Source organism: Paroedura picta, chromosome 8, assembly GCF_049243985.1.
Source record: "Paroedura picta isolate Pp20150507F chromosome 8, Ppicta_v3.0, whole genome shotgun sequence".
Taxonomy (NCBI): domain Eukaryota; kingdom Metazoa; phylum Chordata; class Lepidosauria; order Squamata; family Gekkonidae; genus Paroedura; species Paroedura picta.
The window spans coordinates 36,226,507-36,250,318 of record NC_135376.1 but is presented as its reverse complement, the minus strand read 5'-3'; the positions used below and the strand labels follow the sequence as shown (position 1 = coordinate 36,250,318).

The 23,812-nt window shown below is 43.5% G+C and overlaps 1 protein-coding gene across 5 annotated transcripts in view; it reads left to right on the top strand.

Annotated features, from left to right (window-relative positions):
- Nucleotides 1-23,812, top strand: part of HDLBP (high density lipoprotein binding protein) — a 62,044-nt gene that overhangs the window by 19,240 nt on the left and 18,992 nt on the right. For 3 of the 5 annotated variants that reach the window (XM_077349024.1, XM_077349025.1, XM_077349029.1), the window contains exons 2-13: nucleotides 8,644-8,708; nucleotides 12,045-12,157; nucleotides 14,503-14,657; nucleotides 15,228-15,443; nucleotides 17,400-17,606; nucleotides 19,038-19,253; nucleotides 20,125-20,331; nucleotides 20,666-20,773; nucleotides 21,363-21,467; nucleotides 21,980-22,058; nucleotides 22,528-22,667; nucleotides 22,919-23,023. In XM_077349024.1, the coding sequence (XP_077205139.1) occupies nucleotides 12,082-12,157; nucleotides 14,503-14,657; nucleotides 15,228-15,443; nucleotides 17,400-17,606; nucleotides 19,038-19,253; nucleotides 20,125-20,331; nucleotides 20,666-20,773; nucleotides 21,363-21,467; nucleotides 21,980-22,058; nucleotides 22,528-22,667; nucleotides 22,919-23,023 (1,614 nt within the window). In that variant the 5' untranslated portion in view covers nucleotides 8,644-8,708; nucleotides 12,045-12,081. Of the gene's footprint in view, nucleotides 1-8,640; nucleotides 8,709-12,044; nucleotides 12,158-14,502; nucleotides 14,658-15,227; nucleotides 15,444-17,399; nucleotides 17,607-19,037; nucleotides 19,254-20,124; nucleotides 20,332-20,665; nucleotides 20,774-21,362; nucleotides 21,468-21,979; nucleotides 22,059-22,527; nucleotides 22,668-22,918; nucleotides 23,024-23,812 lie in introns of all 5 variants that reach the window. The other 2 variants (XM_077349026.1, XM_077349027.1) reach the window with 1 other exon arrangement.

The following is a 23,812-nucleotide window of genomic DNA, read 5'->3' as shown; positions in this document are numbered from 1 at the left end:
CCTTTAAGACCAACAAAGATTGGTCTTCCTATGAAGCTTTATATTATTCAAGAAAAAAGAATATCCTGGACACACCCACAGTTTTATGGGGGTTCTCTTATTATTTCTGTGCTCATCTCCAGGAGGCTTTTTCAACCACCTACCCAGAGGCTGCTAATTATCTGTTCGTACTGTGCATACATTGCATTGTACTTTTTAAAATGTCTTTGCTTTGTGCTAGACTGTTGTCGCTGTTTGGAGACTGTACTTAACAAGTTCTTTTGGGTTTTAGTTCCATCTGTTATCTCTGCCAAGTGTGTTGTTTAGGCACATTTTGTGGAATCTGAACAACTGCCAAAGTTTCCGAACTTAGGGGTCAGGTAATTCTTCCCATTCAGAGACTGAAAGGGCAACCTATTTCCTGCCTGTGGAAATTATGGGAGAAGTAGTACCCAAGCATAGCAGAATATTCTCCTCTTTCTCAGATAGAAGGACCTTCCATGGCAAGTCTAATGTTCTGTTTTCTTGACCCCCAATAATGAACTGACCAGTGAAGCTATCATAAGCTTTTGAGAATAGAATGTGTGCTTGCTACTCTACCTATGAAAGCTGAATCCCTAAACACAGCAAATTATCTGATGTTTCAGATATGGGATGTCTGCTGTAGTTAGGAGAACACCTCCCAAACTTACCAGGGAGAGTCTTTGGGCTTCTGTGACCCAACTGAGAGGTGCCTCTTGATGACCCTGAGCCAGACCTGCTGCTGTTGATGTGCTATAGCATGGTGTCTGTGAGTGTGATGGCACCTGCTGACAAGCATTTGTTGCCTGCCAAGAGTTTTTAGGAAGTAAGGGAGCCAGGGAAGGTTTTTTGCCCAGCAGTGTTTCAGATTAGCTATTGGAGGTTTGACTAGTTGTGCAGATTTTTAAAAAGGTTGCTTTGGCAGCATCTTCTGCCACAGTACAAGAATTATCACTGTGTGTAACCAGCCGTAATCATGTTGTGGCTGGCTTCACATCCTGTGGCAGGCTGCCATTTTGTTGCTGTGCCTGCGATGCCATGTCAGAACACAAAAGATGCCTGCAAGCTTAAAAAAGGTTAGGGACCCCTGAGCTCGGTTATTCACAAGAAGCTTTTCCAACACTTACTGTGAGGTTTTGCATCCTGGTACTCTTCTAGGTCATTAGGTCTAAGTAAGTTGCAAGTGGAAGTGTCTTTGGATTTCTTGCAGTCTGGTCTTGAGAATAGACTTGGTGCCAATTCTTTGAAATACCAGCCTTGTAGGGATTCCATCCATTCTTGGAGTTAAGTAGGGTAAATGTTTTCCCCAATATCCACATGTTAAATTGCTTTCTTAATGTGGAATCTCTTGAACTGCTTGACAATTCATAGGTTCACCACATGGGATTTTAACAGTTTTATCAGGCATTTTTAAGGTGCAGTTTAAACCACTTAGGATGGTGATATAAGATGGTTTTCTTCCTTGGTATTCTGTCAGCCTGTAGATCAGGAGTCCCCAGCATGGTTCCTGTGGGTACCATTGTGCCCACTGTCACCTTTTCTGGTGTCACTTTTATAAAGTTGGTGGTGGCTTCTGATTGACTGTTGGTCATTTGATTGGCTGTACGGATTTTTTGAAAGGTTGTTTTGTCAGTAGCTGCTACCTCAGTACAAAGATCTGCATGGTGTTACTGAAGTTAAGCTGTGGCAGATGGGACTAGTTCCACCTCCTGCAGCAGCCATTTTCTTGCTGTGCTCGTCATGCTATGTCAGAATTCTAAGTGTGCTCACCAGCTCAAAAAGATTGGGGACCACTGCTGTAGATTTTCCTTGGTCTGGATGTTCTTTATATAAACAAAAGCATCATGTTTTTTTCTGCCAGGATAACATACTTCTCAGCACCAACCCACCATTCATTCCAAAAATTAATTCAATTTTCTTATTCCCAGGACTCTTGCCAACACCCCTGACAATGACAGTGACACTGTTTGGACCTTAAGAGTGTTGATGTTTTCTGTCACTGGATTCCATTTGTAACATAATAACCTAGAATTTGGTGCACAGCTTCATCTCAGAGAGAAGTTTTCTTCACTGCCATGAATTTTCATTCATAGTGGTTCTGTGCGGGCGGGGCAGTCTCTCCACACCCATGAAGATAGGCTCTGAATGTGTTATTTTAGAATCAAGGATCAAGAATGGAGATATTGATCAGTTGGAATAGTCTTGCAAAATTGTGAAATGTACAGTTGACCAATTTTATCGAACTTTATTATCAGCTGTCTCTTTCTTTATATGCATATTAAATGCAAGTAGTTGCCAGAATTGGACCGCCATCAAATGCTATATCCTCTGTTTTTTTCAGAATTGTGCTTTTTACTTTTAGCCCTCCAGATTGCATCATTTTCCTTTACTTTGGCTCACCCTGCCCCAATGCCTGATTGAAACTTGTTGAAAACGTTATATCCTCTGCTACCTACAGGAACTGCTCCTTCCCATTCTCTAAGTAACAACCCTTCAAATGCTTAAAAAGAGCAATCATGTCCCCTCTTAAACTCCTCCAGGATGAACATTCCCAAGTCTCTCAGCCTTTCATCATAGGGCTTGGTCCCCAGGCCATGGATCATCCACATCACTCTCCTCTGCACCTTCTCAAGTTTTGTCCGAATTCTTTTTGAAGTGCCACCTCCAGAACTGCACACATTACTCCAGGTGCAGTCTGACCAACATAGTAAACAGCAGGACTATGACATCTTGTGGTTTTGATGTGATCCCTCTGTTGATACAGCCCAAGGCTGCATTTGCCTCCTTTACTGCCACATCACACTGTCTGCTCATATTTAGCTTAAGTCCACAAGTACCCCAAGATCTTGTTCACACACACACTGCTACCTAAAAGTGATTGTCCCATCCAGTATACATGCCTTTTTGTTACCCAGATGTAGAACTTTGCACTTCTCCTTATCGAATTGCATTATTTGCTCACTTTACTGCATGTTCAGATTTCATTGAACTCTATATGTTCTGGAGTGTTCGCTACTCATTCCAATTTGGTGTCATTTGCAAATTTAATGAGTAGTCCCTCCATCCCCTCATCCAGATCACTGATAAAAATATTGAAAATTACCAAGCCCTGTGGCACCCCACTGCTCATCTCCCTCCGATCTGACGAAATGTCATTGACAACCACTCTTCAGGTGTGGTTTTCGAAACAGTTCCCTATCCACCTAACCCAACCTAACCTAACCCAAAAATCCAGTCTGCAGTCCTCTAGTTTACTCATCAGAACATAACGGGGAACCTTGTCAAAAACCCAGTTGAAATCCAAATAAACAACATCAGTTGAGTTTCCACCACTCTGTCAAAGAAAGAAGCCAGGTTGGAAAGCAGGATTTGTTGGAAACAAATCCTTGCTGGCTTCCCCAGTCAACAAATTGGCCTTCAGATGTTCGCAAATCACTCCATTATGGTCTCTGTAACTGAGGTCAGACTCACTGGCCTATAGTTTCCTGGGTCATCTATCCAGTTTTTGATAATTGGGATAATATTCAGTCTCCTTCAGTCTTCTGGCACATCTCTAATCGTCCAAGAAGTCATGAAGACAACGGTTCTGTACGCTCTCCAGAAGTTTCTTTGAGCACTTTTGGGTGCGCACCATCCAGTGCAGTCAGATGTCTCTTGACAGCCTCTCTATGTCAAATCACCATGCAGACATGATATCTTGCCTAATACCATCCTTAGATGTGTCCATATTATTCTGGGAAAACAGAGGCAAAATAGGCACTGGGCCTTTCTGTTCTTTGTTTGCCATAGTCTCTCTGTATTCATCTAACAGTGAGCCTATTACCTCCTAGATGCTTGCTCCTAACCTATCTGAAGATTTTCTTGTTATAATGGGGCTTCCCTGGCCAGTCTTCGTTCACTCCCAGCTTTGGCATCTCTGATGGCTGACCTACAGTGCCTTGTAACCTGCAGATACTCTTCTTTAGAGGTCTGTCCTCCCCTCCAGAACATTTCCTTTTTCTTCCTTTGCTCCTCTTCTCTGTTCATCCAAATAGGCTTCTTGGATCATCTACCAGGTTTCTGTCTTGCCGAAATAGTCATGTTTTCACCATGCAATAATTTTTGTTTAAGGAGAGATCCCATCTAGCATTTGGCATCACCAAGTCTCTATTTACTCCTAGGCGTCACGTTCTTGCCCGGATGTAAGATGGCCCTTTGTTCTATGCTGGCTAGAGGCATTTGTTATAACCAAGCTTTAAATACAGGGAACCTGGGAGAGCCATCAGTGGGATGGGAATGTCTGAGAGCAATTACCACTGCCCTGTTTCCTGCATTTATATCAACAGAAAAGCTCTTCAATTGAAAGTGGTGAGTTTGTAGCCCCAAAACTTTCAATAATTTGATATAGCCCAGTGTAGAGTACATTTCTCCTCAAAACTTTGCTGCATTTTTTCTGGCTTCTGCAAAGTAGAATAGTATTTGAGACAACAGTGTTGTTGTATAAACTTCTGAAAAAGCTGTTTCTCCAGTTAGAACAACTGCCTCTGTATCATCTCCTTGTGGACCCTGTTTGGGTGGGAAAGTGGCATAGAAATGTTTTAAATAAATACACAGGCCCATTCCGCACAAGAATCAATGTGGCCAATTGTTTACAGTAAGCAATTCCGGAATTTAAAATAGTGGAATTCGGCGTTATGCATACCTGCCTTTGTAGTTGAATTCAGTAGCGTTGCAATCATTTCCCACAGGTTTCCGGTCTTGCCAAAAATCGCTAGCCAGGAAGCGAATTTTCCTGTGCTTTGTCCCGCCCTTGGCCGTCACTCAAACAAACAGCCAATGGCCGGCCGTTATCATGCTCCCGAAAAGCCCCTTTCCCTTTAAGACAGGTTTTTAAAAAAACACACACAATCTGTGTTGATTCGTTACAACGGAGAGACCCATCTAGCTGGCAGGTGGTGTATGAGCTGGCGATTCATCGTTGCCACGCTCCCCCGAGTGAACCCCCCCCCCGTGCACGGGCGTGATTTTCGGCCAAAAATAAAGGGAACTTACCAACGGGGCTATGTTGTGCTTGGTGACTTGAGGCGAGCTTTAAAGCAGCTCTGTGGAGGGACTGCAGCCGGAGAAGCTTCACTGGGTGAATGAAGGCTTGCCGGTTCATTGCTCTCCGCTCGCTCCAAGAGAAAAAATGGCGATCGCTTTGCCGGAAGATCAGAGGAGAGAGCCAGGGAGAGGGACTTTGCTGAAACCGCAACAATGGTAACGCACAGAACTTTTTCGCTAGTGTTGCAGATTGGTTGCAAGAGTGTAGTGCTTTCCAGAGGGTGAATCCACTTTTTGGGATTTCCCTGGAAGCGCTACAATGAAGCGCTTTTTGCCGATCGGTTTCAGAAGTGTGACAGATTGTGTACGTCGTTGTGCATAACTGCATTTTAGTAGCGATTACAATTTGCCACACTCCTGCTACAATAAACCTGTGCGGAATGGGCCACAGTATTCTTTCACCTTTTTTGCATATCATGTTTTAATTCTTTATCTTCACCTTGCTGAATATCAGTTTGCTACTATCATAGCTCGTAGCAACCATATTACTTCAGTTTTGGTCCACCTACACTGACTTGCAGTTTGTTTCTGAGCACAATTCAAGGTGCTAATTTTCACCTCCAACATACCTGAAGGACTGCTAGTCTCTTATGAATCTGCCTGACCATTATGGCCCTCTTCAGAGGCTCTGTTTTGGGCACCCCATCTGCTGAGAATTGAGGCAGGTAGTAATGTGGGAGAAGGCTTTCTTGGTTTTGATGCTACAGCTCTCTTTCCAGGGAGGTTAATCTGATCCCATCTTCTGCCAGTGGGTGAAGAATTTTGTTATGTTTTGGCATTCCCTTAAAGGTCCTTCATCCCTAACTAATATTTTATTTGTATGCATTTTAACAGTTATGTAAGTATTTTAGCTCTATTTTATGCCCCTCCTACATTTGGCAAATGGTGTGATTGGCAAGGGGTCATTATTTTAATGGATTTATAATGTATTTTATCATGGATGTTTTCAATTTTTAGCTGCCTTGGCAGCCCTTGTAAGGGGGAAAAGACTGGGATGTAAGGATTGTACATAAATACTTCCCTCTTAGCTCCTACAAAATGTGCATTATGCAGTATCTTGTGGAGTAGATCTCATTCATGATCCTTGTATATATTTGTATTATCTGGTCACCACAGTTAGATTTTGTTTTTTTCTGAGAAATCTTTTAGTAGGAATGTCCTCCCTTTGATGCAGCTATTCTTTTCCTGTCTATATCATGGGTACTTGTAACTTGTACTTCTTTCTGCTCTTAGACTTTTTTCCCCACTGTGCAAAAAGCTTAGGGCCCACTTCCACAACTCACCTGTGGGTCAGGGCCTATCTGTCAGGTAGCACTGGTCTACACCCTCAAACTGGAGAGCCATCTGTAAGATAAATCCATTTACTTCTTGGATTTGAATTGTTTGTGCCTCAGCTTCCTGCTTCATGTCATAGTGTGCTGAAGTAAGAGAGGATTTAATAGTGGCAAGTGGAGAGGAGCTGTGAAATGACCTCAGAGCCCAGGTACTTAAAGCCAAGTGAGAAGGATGGGAAGCATGATGATGCGTGACCCAGATTGACCAACTGTGTTGGTCCTGCTTCATTGCAGTGTCTTTTCTTCCCCCTTTGCCACTTTCTCATTCTTCACATGTGTTTCCTCCCAAGTGTTGGTGTGGTGTTTCATATAAATTTTGTTACAAGAAAAGGTTTGTAAATTAGTGGGTTCATTTTGAACTTTTGTTAAGCTTGTCCTTGCCTAATAAGAGTTTCCATATATCATTGCAAGTAAACTAGATACTCCTTGGCAGTTTACAAGTGCTTTCCACTTCTGACCTGGCATGAACTCTAGAAGGCCTTATTTCCCGTGTCAGTGATGAAGCAGTAACTCACCGCAGCAGGGGTTTTTTGTCCATCATAAATAGCCCTGAGTCTCTGGTGTTGACTGCCATGCAAATCCATGCAGCTTTTATGGGCGCAATGAAACCAGCAGCAGCTGGAAGTTACATTCCTTTCAGGTAGGCTTGAATTTGGGTTATAGCACCCAACACCTTGACTTGAGCTTAGCCTTCATGGTGAAGTGAAGCACAGGCAATATTAACTTGCACCTACCTGCAAAAAGATGGCTAAGTCTAGGCCAGAGAATCTGCAGTTCTTTAGTGTGGTCCCGGATCAGGTACAGTGGAACTTTTAGCTTTCATCATAGGTCAGTGTCTGTAATAGTACAGAAGAGCACTTGGACAACTGGTACTAATTGCAAATTGCTGTTGATCCTTGTCCAGTGGGCATTGCCTTAAATTATTTTTTAATGGTTGAAATGAATTAGGAAAAGTGTAACGCAGTGCGCTTGTTGCTTCTCTGATACCCACTTCATTACAGACTGAAATGTTCAGATTGTTTACTGTTTAGGACTGTGTGGAGAAACATTACTTGGGGAATCCATAGGTTACCTATCTATTTGTAGTCTGCAAAAAAGTAAAAAAAAAAAAAACATCATAGAAGTCTCTTAGGATGGGAACTCATCTCTGCTACAGAAGCATATAGAATGTTCAAGATGGCTGGCACATGTACAAGTCATGCATTGTTTGTATGTGTGTCTGTCTGAGCCTAGAATTGCCAGGAGCTGACTTCACAAAACTGTGCATCGCCTCTGATTGTAAGGAAGTGCCTGTTTCACCCAGGTCCAGCACATTCCTATCTTATGACTGATGTCAGTTTTATTGGCAGAGGGTTTTTTTAAGTTGGTTGGCTTTTCCAACTCCCTGCATTGCACAGATGGGGATGCTTTTACAGTCTCGAAATTTCAAATTCATATTCTACATCTGCTCTTAATCTGCCATTTCTCAACTTAGTACTATTTAGTTTTGTGCAAAGAATAGCCAAGCAAACAACATAGGAAATATCTTGTTGCAACAGAACTTACTAAGAAAATATGACCTGGGATTTGTGAAAATGATTGCTTCTTAACACTGATATCTCTGATAAGATACAGTAATTATATATTATTCTGTAAGGGATATGCCATATAAACGGGAATCTTGCTTAACCAAAATTTAAGTACATTCTAAGAATATTGGGTGGTCAGGTAAGGATACTGAGCAAGCAGCCCTGTAAAACTAAACCAAAGGTTGTCTCTTCAACAGTTTAAGCTGCCGCAGTTAACAATACAAACAGCATCTGCATATCCATTCAGTGCATTTGTCATGGTGCCTCATTCCTGTATATAGGGTGTCCTCTTAAAGTAGGTTTACTAGATCTGCATTGTTGACCCATTTGGAAAGGCTTTGATTTAAAATAAAAATAATAAATAATGTCAGTTCTTTCAGCTATAAAAGCTGGAACTGGGTTGAATTACGACTTCTCTTCTGTATGTTGATTTCCAATTCATATTTACTGGCTTTCATTTTAAACTGCCTTGTAGGTTTCACTTAAAAGTTGGCTATTTATGAATAATAACTTAAACGTGGCGTTCAGGTTTATCTGTGGAACTCTTAAGGCAGTGAAATCATTATCATATTTCTTCATCATCATACTATATAAATGGAACTTTGAGCTTTCCCTTAGAACTGAGTAACTTTTCCCCACTTCTCTCTTCTTAAAAGCAGAAGCTGGCAGGCTGACAAACAGACGACTCACAGGACGGACTTTCTGGCTACTGACCATTTAGCTGGTAAGTTTTTAAAAAAATTGTGTTGGGCTTTTGGCCCTGTATCATTTGACCATTAGGTTTTTGAGGTGCACATCAGTTATGGTGTTTAATATTCTTCAGTAGCTTTGTTATATCATGGTTTTATCTGCCATGCCAGTGTTTTCAACTGGGGCCTCAGAACCTAGGGCTCTGTAAATATAAAGGTAAAGGTATCCCCTGTGCAAGCACTGGGTCATGTCTGACCCTTGGGGAGATGCCCTCCAGCGTTTTCATGGTTTGCCAGTGCCTTCCCCAGTCATTACCGTTTACCCCCCCAGCAAGCTGGATATTCATTTTACCGACCTCGGAAGGATGGAAGGCTGAGTCAACCTTGAGCCGGCTGCTGGGATTGAACTCCCAGCCTCATGGGCAGAGCTTTCAGACTGCATGTTGCTGCCTTACCACTCTGTGCCACAAGAGGCTCTTCTGTAAATATACCCTTGGTGAATTTGCAAATCTTCCTCAAAGACAAAGAAGGTGGGCTCCTCTCACTCCTGTCTAGCTAATGTAAAAATGGAGCCCTCTCCGTTTTCTAGGAACGGACAGGGACTCTCTACCTCTGGAGAAGGGGATGGAATCAGCTTCCCCCTAATCTGAAGGGCAGGAGCTGAGAACTATCCCTGCAGTTCCCATATCACCTCAGAGCAATAGTTAGGAAATGTGCCAAGTAGTTGTCAGGATCCAAGAGTCCAGCCTTAGGAATTCAAACTGGCTGAACTGCACCAATGAGAAACAGTCCTTGTACATACCCTATAATTTTCAGATAAAACAGAACTAGTGTTAGCTGTGTTTTTCAGTGCAAAAGATTTCACCCTAAAGATAGAGAGAGACATGGCACTCTATGTTCATAGAAAACAATAGCCAGTGGAGGTTTCTAGTGGATATCTTTTTCTGTTCCTATTAACAACCTTTTTTTGTTCCTATTAAGTATTTCCAGGCCCCTTCCTACCACTGTTCAGATAATCTCTAGCTAGAATATACTAACAAATAAGCATGTTTCTAGCTAGAATTTACTAACAAATAAGCATGTTTCTTGCTCTCTCATTGGAAAGTGCCTTCCAGTTTAGGATTTGGGATTAAGGACCTTTTGAGCCTGATCCTCTAGAATCTGTTATTCCGATACCTGGAGGCTCTGTAACTTTTAAGCTGTAGCTGATGTGAGGCTTGCTTAAGATTGCCAGCCGCCAGGTGGGGCCTGGAGATCTTCCACTATTACAGTTTATCTCCAAGCAACAGGGATCAGTTTCCCTGGAGAACATGGATGCTTTGGAGGACTCTGTGGTATTGTTCCATACTGAAGTCCCTCCTCTCCCCAACCCCCACCCTCCCTGACTCTGCCCCCAAAATCTCCAGGACTTTTCCAACCCAGAGCTGGCAACCCTAGTCATACTGTATTGCAGGGGTAGTCAACCTGTGGTCCTCCAGATATTCGTGGACTACAATTCCCATGAGCTCCTGTCAGCAAATGCTGGCAGGGGCTCATGGGAATTGTAGTCCATGGACATCTGGAGGACTACAGGTTGACTACCCTTTGCTGAGGACAAAAATATCAGTGAGGTCGGCATAGCTTACCACACACTTTGAAATGTGGATTGTCCTGTGCATTTTATGAGGGCAGAGCTAGGGGGCCATGAAATGTTAAAATTGTAATGGGTATCTTTCAGTTGCTGCAGTATGAACACCACTTTTCTGTCAATAGCTTGAATTCTGCAGCAAAAAAGTTATTGTTGAAGATATTGCTTGGACTGCTTTGCTGAATGCCGACCCTGTAGATCAGGGGTTGTACTAAAATGTCTGTAACTACAAGGCTGCATAGCTGGCTAGAATCTCTGCCTAAGACTGCTTTAAAGCGGTAAATTATTATTTTGACAAAGGGTAGCAATCATAACAAACATATGTCTTCATGGTAGCCTATTTCTGAACAAACCTGCCTATGAGGCAGTAACAAAGTAGGAGGAAAACAAGAGAGTGCAACTTCAGAGGGGGAAAATTGTGTGTGGATTCTTGAAATCTTAATTAGCTCTGAAAAATGCAAGAGGGAACAGGAAAGAGTTGCATAATAATATAGCAAAAGTGGCTTACTCTCATAATTATAAGAATTGGGTGGCACCCATAAGTACCCTCCATACAACATGCCATCAGCTGTTCTAGTGGGATATTGGAAAGTTATCTTTGTGTAATCTGATCAAAGCAGTGTTGGAAAGCAGGTGTATTAACGATGATCACTGGGGAATTTAGATTTCCTTTCAGAAAGCCTTTATTTCCAATTGTCCAAAGCAAATATTGGCTCCTTTCAAGAAATTGGACAGTTGTACTCGGACAGATCTGTGACTGGCTGCTTGGACTAGGTCATGGTCTCTAGACAAATCATTGTCTAATTTAATACAAAAAGCCTGCTTGGTATAGTGGTTAAGAGTGGCAATCTGTAGATCTGGGCTTGATTTCCTGCTCCCCCACATGTGTCCAGCTGCATGACTTGGGGTTCATCGCAGTCCTGTCAGAGCTATTTTCACAGAGCAGTTCTGTCAAAGCTCTCAGCCCCATGTCTCTCACAGGGTGCCTGTTGTGGGGAGAGGAAGGGAAGGCAATTTGAGATTCCTTGGGGTAGTAAAAAGTGGGATATAAAGATCAGCCTTTCTCCTCCTGTGGGAGGCCTCAACACACAACAAAAGGGAAGGGAAATATAAGCTACTTGGAGACTCCGTGGGGTAAAGAAAACCAGAGTATAGAAGCCAGTTCTCCTCTTCCTCCTTTGTGTACATAGAGCCCCGTTCACCCTGAAGATTCAGTGAGAGGGGAGAACTTTACAAGGCAGAAATTTCCTCTGTGACACACTATCATTTTGCTTCGTGCATTAGAAAACGTAAGACTAGTGTTCGCTATCTGTGTGGAAGTTATTGCAAGTGCTGTCATAGCTGCCTGTCAAGACTATTGGGGGGTAGGGTGGGTAGAGTCATCTTGCTTCTGTATCTTGTGGGCCAAATTCATGCTGCGGTGCTGTTGGAGACACCTCTCCTCCTTTCCAAGGCAGTGCAGAGCAGCTGTTCTCTGAATGCAATAGACTTTTCCTAGGCTGCTTCCAAGGAGTACGGTGATAATCCCTGCAGCCCTTGGAAAGGTCTGTTGTGGCCTGGATGTGGTAGTGCCTCTTGCCTGTCCAACCAAGGGGAATTGCTCTTCTGTCAGGCAAGAGTCTGATTGTGCCACTGAGCTTAGTATGCTGTTCCCTAACTTTTTTTGAAGCAGCCCTCCCCCCGGCACACACGCACGTACCTACTGCCGTAGCTGTTATCAGTGTCTTTTCTTTCCTGATGCTAGTGGCATACCCGGATTGTGTGTGGGTGGGAAATCGACCATGAGCTCCGTGGCAGTTTTGACCCAGGAAAGTTTTGCTGAACATCGCAGCGGGCTTGCTCAACAGCAGGTGAAAGGTAAGATTGTTGAAGATGGTTTCTAATAACTACTTCTGGTGCCTCTCAGTACTTGAAGATTGTTTGGCTCTGACCACTTCTCTCCATCTTTTAGACAGTGCGAGACTGATACATTTTGCAGTTCCTTAGTAGGGGTAAATAGCTTTGCCAAGCTGTTGGTTGCAGTCAGCTTCTGTGTGGTACCTTGCTTTCACTTTCCATACAGCCTACTGTACAGCCTAGAACAGTGGCTCTTAGTTTTGGTATGGTAACCCACAAGTCCAAATTTACTTGCCACAGTGACAACTTCAGGGCTGGCCCAAGGATTTTTTTGTGTCTTGTCAAACTATGACCCATCTATTCCAATATTCCATTTTCTATAGTGTCCCAATCAGATGCTTTGAGAAACAACAAAACCCGCTTCCCCATCATACAACGTGTGCAACTGCCCTGACTATGAACCTCATGTAGGTAGGAGTTCATCTCTGGGGAAGAGAACCACCATTAGGGAGAGCTGCCCTTTGACCCACTTTCAGAGGCTTCATGGCCTACTTTTGGGTCCTGACCTACAGGCTGGGAAACACTGACCAAGATCATACAGAATAATGTGGGACCAATTGATTTATAGAAAGCTCTAGCTTGGAGCCAAGGGGCTGGGATAAGCTAGTTGCATGTTACACTGCCTTGTCACACTGCCATGCACTTCAACCTAAATGCTGATGAAATATTCTCCTCTGACTCCCACGGTGGGCTTAAACAAGGCGCGTTGTTCGAGCAGCAGCCCTAACTGTTTAAGTCTTAAATTGTTCTTAAAGGGCTGCACCCTTTCACCCCAAGACGTCACAGGGAGGAGGGGCAGTATATAAGGCCGAGTGAATGAATTGAAAATATTCTGCGTTATCCATCCAGCGGTTCTGTTGCTGTAAAGAATAAAAACCTATTAAGCATACCACAGAACAACATAATAAGTAAGGGGTTGTAAACTTAGAGGCAGGCAGTAGTAAACTGAGTTCAGTAAGGATTGTGGGGCGGTTGGTCAAAGGAATCCTATTTACTACAGGATTCTAAATAGATGCAGGATGAAATTGCATTAAGACTGAGCCAAACAGTTGGCTTTAGAGTACTACCAGTGAAGAAAAGCTTGTGGAACAGGGCTTTCTTATTTCCTGCATCAGGGCAGTGAGCACCCTGAAATTCTCTTTCTAATGAGGCAAAATGCGGGAGGAGGGAATCAGCAGAAATCCCCTTCCCACATGCACAACAGCCCAAGTGCCAGTTCACCAGTAGAAGAGTATCTTTGGTTCCAACCCGATTAATAAGACAGATGTTGCCTTTTCCAAAGTATATTGGTGGGGTCACATAGGAAGCAAATGCAGAGGTTGCTGACAGCCTTACCCCCCTAAGAAAATATTAACAGAACAAGCAAGGGTCATTGATTAGTATTATAGCTGCTGGTCTTTCCCAATAGGAAAATAGCTTGCCACTTCAGCAGTAGTGGCCTGCTTCACAGTAGCCAATGTCAATAAAGAGCTTTAGAATTAACTTTCAGAGGAGGCCATTGTGACATTAGAGTTGATTGCCCTGATCATCTGGCATTTCTTCATAGCTAATTGTCATGGGCCTGCAGAGTGGGGAGGAGGCTTCCACTTCAGGGCTGCCCTTCCTTTGCCTGCCTTTTGTCCCTGACAGGGATTGGTGCAGTAAGTAGAGAAAGGAGAAAGCAATGCTGCTGCTGCCACCACCATATAATGGTCACTGCCACTTGCTTGCCTTCTTTTGTGGACAGAGGTTGGAAAAGAGTCAAGTAGCAATACCTCTTGTTGGCTTCTTCCCAACCACTGGAGCTCAGTGGCCAGCTCCCACAGCTGTTATCTTTTCTCTTTCCCCCATCCCATTAATGCATCCTAGGAGTTGTAATTTGGCAGCTGTAATTCTGTAATGATGAGGCCTTGCTTTCCCTTAACTTCAGGAAATCTTAAAGTGGTTCTTTCTGGTTTTTCAGGAGAAAAACCTCATTTATTTGCACGGCCCAATTGTGTGGATATTTGGATCCACATTCTGTTGTATTCAGAATTAGATAAACGGATGTAGTTTTTCAGCACAAGATAAGCCACATTTCTACAATATCTGCAACCTCCCGTATCTCTTGAAACATAGAAATGGCCAGTGTTGACTTGGCAAAGAGACAGATTATTTCAGTACAGTTCCTGTAATAGATCTGTGTTCAGGTAAAGTAACTTTTCCACCACTAAATCAGTTTGCTTTAAAAATAAAAAAAAACCCCAACAAAACAGGGGAGACTGACGGCTGAGGAGTACTGTCTATGCATGAATTCCTTCTTTGTTTCCTTGCTTGCTATACTCTAGTTGCAGCTTTAAATGCTGAAGAAGAAAATGATCCTCCAACTTACAAGGATGCCTTCCCCCCTCTCCCTGAGAAAGCAGCATGTTTGGAGCCTGCCCAGGAACCAGCTGGTGCCTGGAGCAAAATCCGACCAATCAAGGCTTCTGTCATCACTCAGGTCAGTGCTAGGAGGATTCTTATCATCCCGTTTCTCCCACCCCTCCCTTATTTTTCTGTTCTTTGTGTGAAACTCATATCAGGCGCTTAAAAAGAGACTCCTTTAGTATAAGCTGAGAAGGCAGCTGTTTTTCAGTAATCCTTGACATGTTTGTTGTGAAGAAGAAAGCTCTGCAACCACGAATGAGCAGGGCCAGCCTAAGGCCTTTGCTTTGAGGAGGGCAGCATATGCCTGACCTTGCAGTTGCAGAGAATTCTGTGGGTGTAGAGCTAGGAATTCTCATCTAGTGGCCTTCTTGAGTTATTGACACTGCAGTCCTGAAATTAGCTGCTACAGTATTAACCCTCTGTTAATTACAGAGTTTTTTGCCTCAGAAAATCTAATCTGCAAAGTTAATCTGTTTTGTGATGAAATCCGAAAGCTCCATTATTCATCGTGTTAATGTTGTGCCTGGAGTTGATGCTCAATTTCGTACTTAGGTGCCTTCATTATAGTATCAGTCTCAGCTGCTGTGCTGAAGGACAGCAATGTTATACATGTTGTCTGAACAAACTACTCTTTCTTGAACAGGTGTTCCATGTGCCACTAGAAGAGAGGAAGTACAAAGACATGAATCAGTTTGGAGAAGGGGAACAGGCCAAAATCTGCTTAGACATCATGCAGAGAACGGGGGCCCACCTGGAGCTGTCTCTTGCAAAGGATCAGGGACTCTCAATCATGGTCTCTGGCAAGCTAGAAGCAGTGATGAAAGCGCGGAAGGAGATAGTTGCTCGGCTTCAGACACAGGCAAGTGTGACTCAGTTTTCTTGTATCCTGGCTACAGCGTGGAGACTTCAAGGTATGGGTGCTTGTGGAGCCCAAAGTAGCTTTTAGTTGATTGACAGGGCAATCCTTAACAGAAACTACATCCTCCTTAACTTCTAAGGATAGCTCTGCATACCACTCTTTGCACTGCATTTTAAGTGTGCAGTGGGCAAGCTGAAAGGAAGCCAGATTTTGAAAGTTCAAGATCTACTTACATTGCATCACTTTAAACATCCCTACATACTTTGCTAGTTGCTGACATGAGGGTTTTCCTCATTGGTTGTCAAGTTTTCCTTTTAAATTATATATATGTGGCCTTTGGCTCCCAGTTTGGGGAGGTCTAGTCAAAAGACTCTTCCCACTGGGTTGTAAACTGCCTCTGGTAATTATACTCTAGCTGAGAAACTTGCCTTGATTTTTGATCCATGCAAGATTAGATTAGCCAAGCCTGAATCAAAAAGCAATAAGAAACCACTTGAAAGCCGTTCAGAAAAGAAAAAGACCCTAATAAATTGTGTTTTGTTTGTATGCTTGGTGGAGGAGAGTTCTATAAACATTCTGAATAGATTCAAATGAGTAGCCGTGTTGGTCTGAAGTAGCACAATAAAATCTGAGTCCAGTAGCACCTTTAAGGCCAACAAAGATTTATTCAAGGCGTGAGCTTTCGAGTGCAAGCACCCTTCGTCAGACTAAGAACTGACCATCATAACAGTAGGAATATATAAGCAAAAGTTAATCCTGTTACATTAGTAAGCTATTACTAATGTAATATATAAGCTGCTTATATATTTTTACTGTTATGATGGTCAGTTCATAGTCTGACGAAGGGTACTTGCACTCGAAAGCTCACGCCTTGAATAAATCTTTGTTGGTCTTAAAGGTGCCACTGGACTCAAACATTCTGAATGTTGTGGGAAATTAGAATTTCACTTTTCTTTTTTCAACCTTGCATCAGAGGGGCTGCTAACTGAAATTGTCCTCAATCTAAGAGAGCACTATATATGATTAACTTTTGGAATTTGTTGTTGCGAGATAGCTTTAACAGAGAATATCAAACAGTTTCAAGACAAATGTCTTAACAACTGTGAACTGTAGCAGCTAAGTAGGAGCCTTGCTCTGAGACACTGATTATGAGGTTAAATTAAAGGAGAGGGTCTCCAGTGGGAGAAAGATGGGGGCCTAGGGAAGCACGCCTAGCCTCGACCAGGGCCAGGGCCTTTTCAGTCCTGGTCCCCACCTGGTGGAATGAGCTCCCGGGTGAGCTGCGGGCCCTGCGGGACCCTTCAACGTTCCGCAGGGCCTGCAAGATGGAGCTCTTCCGCCAGGTCTATGGTTGAGGCTGGGGCTGGCTGGGGTACATCGACTGCTCTCCCCCGGGCTTCTTGAACATCATTGACCTCCTTCTCCTCCACCCCCCCTTTTTTAGGAATGGGGGTAGGAAGGGGATCTTATTATTGTGCTGCCATGTTGTGACATTTTAAAGTCTTTTAATGGGAGTTTTAATGGGTTTTTTAAGACACTGTAACCCGCCGCAAGCCATTTGGGAGTGGCGGGAAATAAATCGAAATAATAATAATAATAATAATAATAATAATAATAATAATAATAATAATAATAATAATAATAATAATAATAATAATAATAATAATAATAATAATAATTGAAATTAATAACTGAAATGATAGAAAGGTAGGATAAAAAAAAATTATTCTGTGAGCTGGACCACGTTCATTATGAGAATAGGCCTTCTGTCTTTCATAGTTGAATAGATGTGTGAACGCTGGTAGCTGCAGTTTTTGAATACCGCACCAGTTATGATAAGAGATGCTTTCCCTGCTGAAATTCTTTGGTCTGTATTGAATGGGCCAACTCAGCCTTTAGCAGATGGATTGTGGAATTGGCTTGTACGTCCACCTTAATACTTAATCTCTGCTGTAGGCTTCAGCAACTGTGCCTATTCCCAAGGAGCATCACCGTTTTGTCATCGGCAAGAATGGAGAGAAGCTGCAGGACCTAGAGCTCAAAACTGCCACTAAGATCCAGATCCCCCGCCCGGACGACCCCAGCAACCAGATCAAGATCACCGGCACCAAAGAAGGGATTGAGAAGGCTCGTCACGAGATTGTGCTCATCTCTGCTGAACAGGTAAACAGCTGCGTGTGTTCACCTTAATGGCCTCTGAGGAAAAATTATTTCACCAGCTCCTCTTCTAAGATGGTTCAGCTTGTCTTTGTGTCAAGCAATGAAACACTGAAGGCTAGAGTAGTAATGCTTCTCAGATTTTGCAGCTTTTTGAATAACTTTAATAAGCCACATATCTCCCATCAAATTAAAGTTGCATTTGGTGCACTTCACATATTGATAACTACTCAGGAAGCACAGGTATTGTAATAGCTATGTTTCCCTTATCAATGTGGCCCTGTTACTCAGCTGGAGAGTTTCGGGGAAATGTGTTCATCTGGAGTCATGTGCTCAGGTATTGAGAAATTGCACCTTGACCCCCTAAACTTCAGTTGGTGCAGTTTTTCGTGTTGGCTTTCCATGACTGCTATTGTGGCATTTTCAGAATCCACATAAGGCAATTGTGAGTCTTATCCACAGAGCCTTTATCAAACCAGACTGCCTGTCTCGTTTTCAGATTGATTCTCATTTGACTATTTAACAAAAGTATGGACGCAGCTGCAAAATCTGAATGCAGCCTCTTTCTCTGTCTCCACACTCATGTGTATGGACATGCTCTACCTGCCAACTTTGCTTGTGCTCCTAGACTCTTTGTTCTTTTTTCCTTCAGGGTCCTTTCTCTTCCTTGTAACAGCCATGCTCATCCAGACGCAGCCTGGTCTGGTTTATAAAAGATGCCACTGGGGTTTGAGTTGCTGGGGCCAAGGAACAATATTAAATCCTCTGAATTTGAATATGTGGGATGAGTAGAGCCATGGATGTCATCCATGTCGGGTGTGGCATGCTGACTGGTACAGGAATTTGAGACTGGGCATTCTTTAGTAATAGTTTCTAGAGAGACAGCATGGTGTAGGAGTTCAGAATGGTGGCCTCTCATGTGGAGAATCAGGCGTGATCCCCCATCCCTCCACATGCGGCCAGCTGGGTGACCTTGGGCCAGTCTTAGTTCTCATAGGGCTGTTCTCACAGAGCAGTTCTCTTAGAACTCTCTCAGTCCCATCTACCTCACAGGGTGTTTGTTGTGGGGAGAGGAAGGGAATGGTGTTTGTAAACCACTTTGGGATTCCTTTGGGCAGTAAAATGCAGGGCATAAAAAACTGCTTTCTTCTTAAAGTGATTTTTTAAAATGGTGTGTGGGAAATGGTGTTAGGCTTTAAAATGGTGTCAGGCTTCCTCGGGAGGTGGTGGGTTCTCCATCTTTGGACATTTTTAAACAGAGGCTAGATAGCCATCTGACGGAGAGGCTGATTCTGTGAAGGCAAACGGGTGGCAGGTTACAGTAGATGAGCGATTGGGATGTGAGTGTCCTGCATAGTGCAGGGGGTTGGACTAGATGACCCATGAGGTCCCTTCCAATTCTATGATTCTATGAATGCTGTGATTTCCTTTCCTTAGGATAAACGTGCAGTAGAGAGGCTTGAGGTGGAGAAGGTGTACCATCCTTTCATTGCTGGCCCTTTCAACAAGCTGGTGAGCGAAATCATGCAGGAGACAGGGACCCGCATTAACATCCCCCCTCCCAGCGTCAACAGGACCGAGATAGTCTTCACTGGAGAGAAGGAGCAGCTGGCCCAAGCAGTGGCTCGTGTGAAGAAGATCTACGAAGAGAAGGTAAGGCAAGGCTCTTAGCCCTGCATTGGGAGTTACACGCGCACAGACCAGCTGCAGAACCTTCCAGAGCCCCATTTCCTTTGCCAAGGCGTCTTCCTGCTTTTGCGGTGATGGGAGTTTTCTGTCCAGCTTTCTCCTCCCTGCTGCAGATACGATTTGAGGTAGGAAACCTCCTCAGATTTATAGCAGCGGTTTTTCTTCTGTATCTTGCTGCTGTCAGCTCTTTTTCGTACTGCTGTGATAAGTTATTTGGCCCTGTTGTTGCGGTAGAAGTAGAGTCCCTTTCTCTGTGGCACACTGTTACACTCTTGTGGCTTGGGAAAGGAGCAGGCAGGCAACCTGACTGTCAGTTCACAAGCACATTTTTTTTGGCCACCAGCGCCTATCTAAATCCACTGATTATTCTCTCTCCTCAAGATTAGATCGTTGCAGCAAGAACCCTCACTGGAAGCTTGTATTTGGTCCTGAAACACAAACAGATTCAGTCTGTCTGCAGTCTTGGTGCATTTTAATGGTTTTGCTGGCAGTCCCCTCCTGGTTCTTCACCTTTGTGTTTGCACATTGTGCAGAGGTAGTCAACCTGTGGTCCTCCAGATGTTCATGGACTACAATTCCCATGAGCCCCTGCCAGCATTTTCTGACAGTGGCTCATGGGAATTGTAGTCCATGAACATCTGGAGGACCACAGGTTGACTACCCCTGGTATACGGGGCAAAAGTTTTCTGTGCGCGCCTGCTTGTTCCAGCCCTTTTCCGATCTTGGCAAAGAAATCATGACTCTTTGTCTTGTGGCTTCTGCCCCCGCACCCAGCTGCCTTTTCTTCTCCCCACTCCCTTATTGACTGATGTTCAGGTACTTTCTCTGTGCACAGAAAAAGAAGACTACTACAATTGCTGTGGAGGTGAAAAAGTCCCAGCACAAGTACGTCATCGGTCCCAAAGGGAACTCCCTGCAGGAGATCTTGGAAAAAACTGGAGTCTCGGTCGAGATCCCACCCACTGACAGCAGCTCGGAGACTGTGATACTGCGTGGCGAACCTGAAAAGCTTGGGCAGGCACTGACTGAGGTCTATGCCAAGGTAATTGGAGTGCCGTCCAGTCCAGTCTTTGGGGGCTTTTCTTTTAAATGTACTGACAAGCCAGCAGTTTTGTGTAGACTGCATCCCCCTGAATTTAAATAGGCCTCGTATGAGAGAGCCCTTGAGAATCAGAGAGGTGCTGCCTTTGATTTTGCTATTGTGCCTTCGAGATACATGATTGTTGAATAGCTTCAGAAGTGTTGAAGGCTGCGATTTCTTGTTTGGCAATTGCCTTGAGAACCTGGCAAATACAATATTGGCTAGACCTGGGTGATTTGTTGTCCTCAGGGAAATCATCGCTGTATGTACTAACAAAATTTCCCCCCTCCTCTAGGCCAACAGTTTCACAGTCTCCTCTGTCTCTGCCCCCTCTTGGCTTCATCGTTTCATCATTGGCAAGAAAGGGCAAAACCTGGCCAAAATTACCCAACAGATGCCAAAGGTATGCACTTTTGAAAATGTTATCTCACATGGACTTTAAAGTTGACATGTAATTATCGTAGCTGCTGCCAGAAAGCTTATGATAGGCGGTAAATTATATATATTTCTTTACAACATTTATATCTCATTTTTCTGCCTGATCAGGGCCAGTGTGTGTCTTGTCTCCCCCCCCCCCCCACACACACACTCCATGCAAAAGCAATGGAGATACTTTTTTGAGAAGTAGTATCTGGCTTCTTGTACCTACAGGGTGTTCTGGTATGCAAAGACAAAGATTCAAAGGAACCTCACAAAATTAAATTTGGAGTGAGATAAACTCTCTGGATAAGTTGTCAGTGAGACTGTCAAAATGAGCAGTTGAGTTCTTCAGTCACCAGCTGCCATTTCTGAGACTGGCAGTCTTTCCAAGATGATCTGACTTCCATGTATTTTCCACTGGAAATTAGATTCTGTTTCTTTGTACAGAAGTGTTCCTTCCGTTACTGTCTTTAAAGGAAATAGACTGAAGGGATGTCTCCAAACCCAATGCTGTTACATTGATTCCTCATTTGTAATTTCATGCTGATGCAGTATTGCCTCTTTATTGAAAGGTTCATATAGAGTTCACTGAAGGAGAGGATAAAATAACGCTGGAGGGACCCACGGAGGATGTCAACGTGGCTCAAGAACAGATTGAGAGCATGGTCAAAGATCTGGTGAGCTGGCAAACTTTGGTTTCTAACTGGGGATTCATTCTCTCAGATGTAAGGTAGGAAGCTGAGAATGCAGTCTAGCAGTATGCTGCAAGTCATTAGTCAAGATGTTGAACCTTCCTTGCGCCTGTAGGACAAACACACAGGTTATATTTTATACCAGGGCTAGGTCTGCTGTGCTCAGTAGGCTTTAGTTTGGCTATGGCTGCTGTCCTAGGGACCAAAGGGAGCAGCGCTCTTTATGGCCGCTTCATTGAAAACTTAATAAAGGACTGTGTTGGAATATGTTCGCTAAAGCACTGATGAAACTGCAACTGTACCAAGCCACTTCTTTTAAAAAATCAGAAAGTTGAATTATGTTAGTCGCCTTATTCAGTTGAACATATAGATGTAATTGTGGCTGTTTGGAGCATCTATATTGTCTATTGCTGTCTTTTCCCTTCCCCCGCCCTGAAATCGAAGAATAGACTGGTACTCCTGATTTTGTCTAATCATGAACTGCTTTTTTCTTTTAGATCAACCGAATGGATTATGCAGAAATCAGTATTGACCACAAGTTTCATAGACACCTTATTGGAAAGAGTGGAGCCAACAGTAAGTTAGATACTAATTCTTGTATTTGCATTTCTGTTCTCTGCCCTCTCCCCCCCCCCCCCCCCGGTTTCCACTTGGGAGCTGAGATGGCTCAGTGTTACCTACTGGTGTTTGCTTCTAAATCTACAGGCATGAACTGTTCTTGAGACCTAGTCTTCAGTTAAAATGAGCATTCTGTATAGAGGAACACCTTGTTCCTATGCTAGGGGTGGAGCAATACAGCTCTGAAAACAGCATTATGTGGTATATGTGTCTTACTGGTTTTCTTTATTTTTAACTTCATGCTAAATAAGAAAACGAATGATTTTCCCCCTTTACTGGCTTGTCCTCCATGAATAGGTCAGTGTCACTTCAAGCCTAAGTTAATCCCCAAATGAGAGAAAACTGCTTGCTCTGAAATTCTGAGGTCTTGATTTATATAAGACATGAAATAAGATGAGTGTTCTGAGCAGAATCTTTGCAATTACAGTCAACAGGATTAAGGATCAGTATAAAGTGTCTGTGCGGATCCCTCCAGACAATGAGAAAAGCAACCTCATCCGAATTGAAGGGGACCCTCAAGGAGTTCAAGAGGCCAAGAGAGAGCTGCTGGAACTTGCATCACGTATGGTGAGCTACAGAGAGCTGGACTCTGTCCAGGGGGGAAATGGTTTCTGATCACTTTCCCCCACAAGTTCTGTTTGTGTCTGGGTGGGGGGCAGGTGCTTCTGTTTCTGCTAGATGACAACCTATCTACTATCATTTGAGGGTTGGCAGGCAAATTGATGGGCAAATCACTACAAACCGTTGGAGACGGAATGACAAGCTGGCCTGTATTTCAACCTCTATCACCCTATGACCTGTTTAATGTGTTCCCCCAGGAAAATGAACGCACTAAGGATCTGATCATTGATCAGAAATTCCACAGAACTATCATTGGGCAGAAGGGTGAACGGATTCGGGATACTCGGGACAAATTCCCAGAGGTAATAAAACTCTTTAATATGGTGTTTCCATCTGGGTCATTGTTGAGGTGTGTACCCCCCTCAGCACTGATGACTCTGCAGCATTTCAGGGGGGGAGCAGACCCCCACCCTGCTTGTCAGGATTTTTGTTCTCTCTCTTGTATTTTCTGCAATTGTACCATTACCATGGTGATTGTAGTCCATGGACATAGTTTGGCCACCCCTTCCCGGAAGCTTCTCAAGGCCAGAGACTGCTTGCCTTTGCCTCCCTCCCCTTCAAGACTCTGGTATTGCTCGTTGGTCTCCTATCCAAATAGTAGCCAGAACCAACCCTGCTTAGCTTCTGCGAACTCCAAATCAAAAAACCAACCAGTCACTCCCACGAGAGTGTCAATAAAGAACTTTTAATCCAAAATATTCAAAGGCTCATTCATCCATAAATAATTGGGGGCTTCGCCAGAATGAGGTCTGGAACTTCACTCTTGTTTTCATGCACAAAGGTTTTAATCAGTAGCAAGGACCCTCCCTTGTAATGTTAATCAGTTCTTGCATAGACATCACATGAATCTTTCTTATAGAAATATACACCTCCTAGCATCAATCTGTCTTTCAGCTCTATCAGAAGAGGGTCTCCCTGCTTAGCTTCTGAGAACTGACACAATCTGGCTACTAGTGTTAAAATTAAAACTGTTACTACTTCTGTCTTGAAAATCAGTCTTGGTTCCAAACATGGCTGTGAGATTTGTAGCTATAACAAAAGTGTGGGACAAACGATGCTAACTATTTGTTCATTCTGTCAGCTGATTTTTA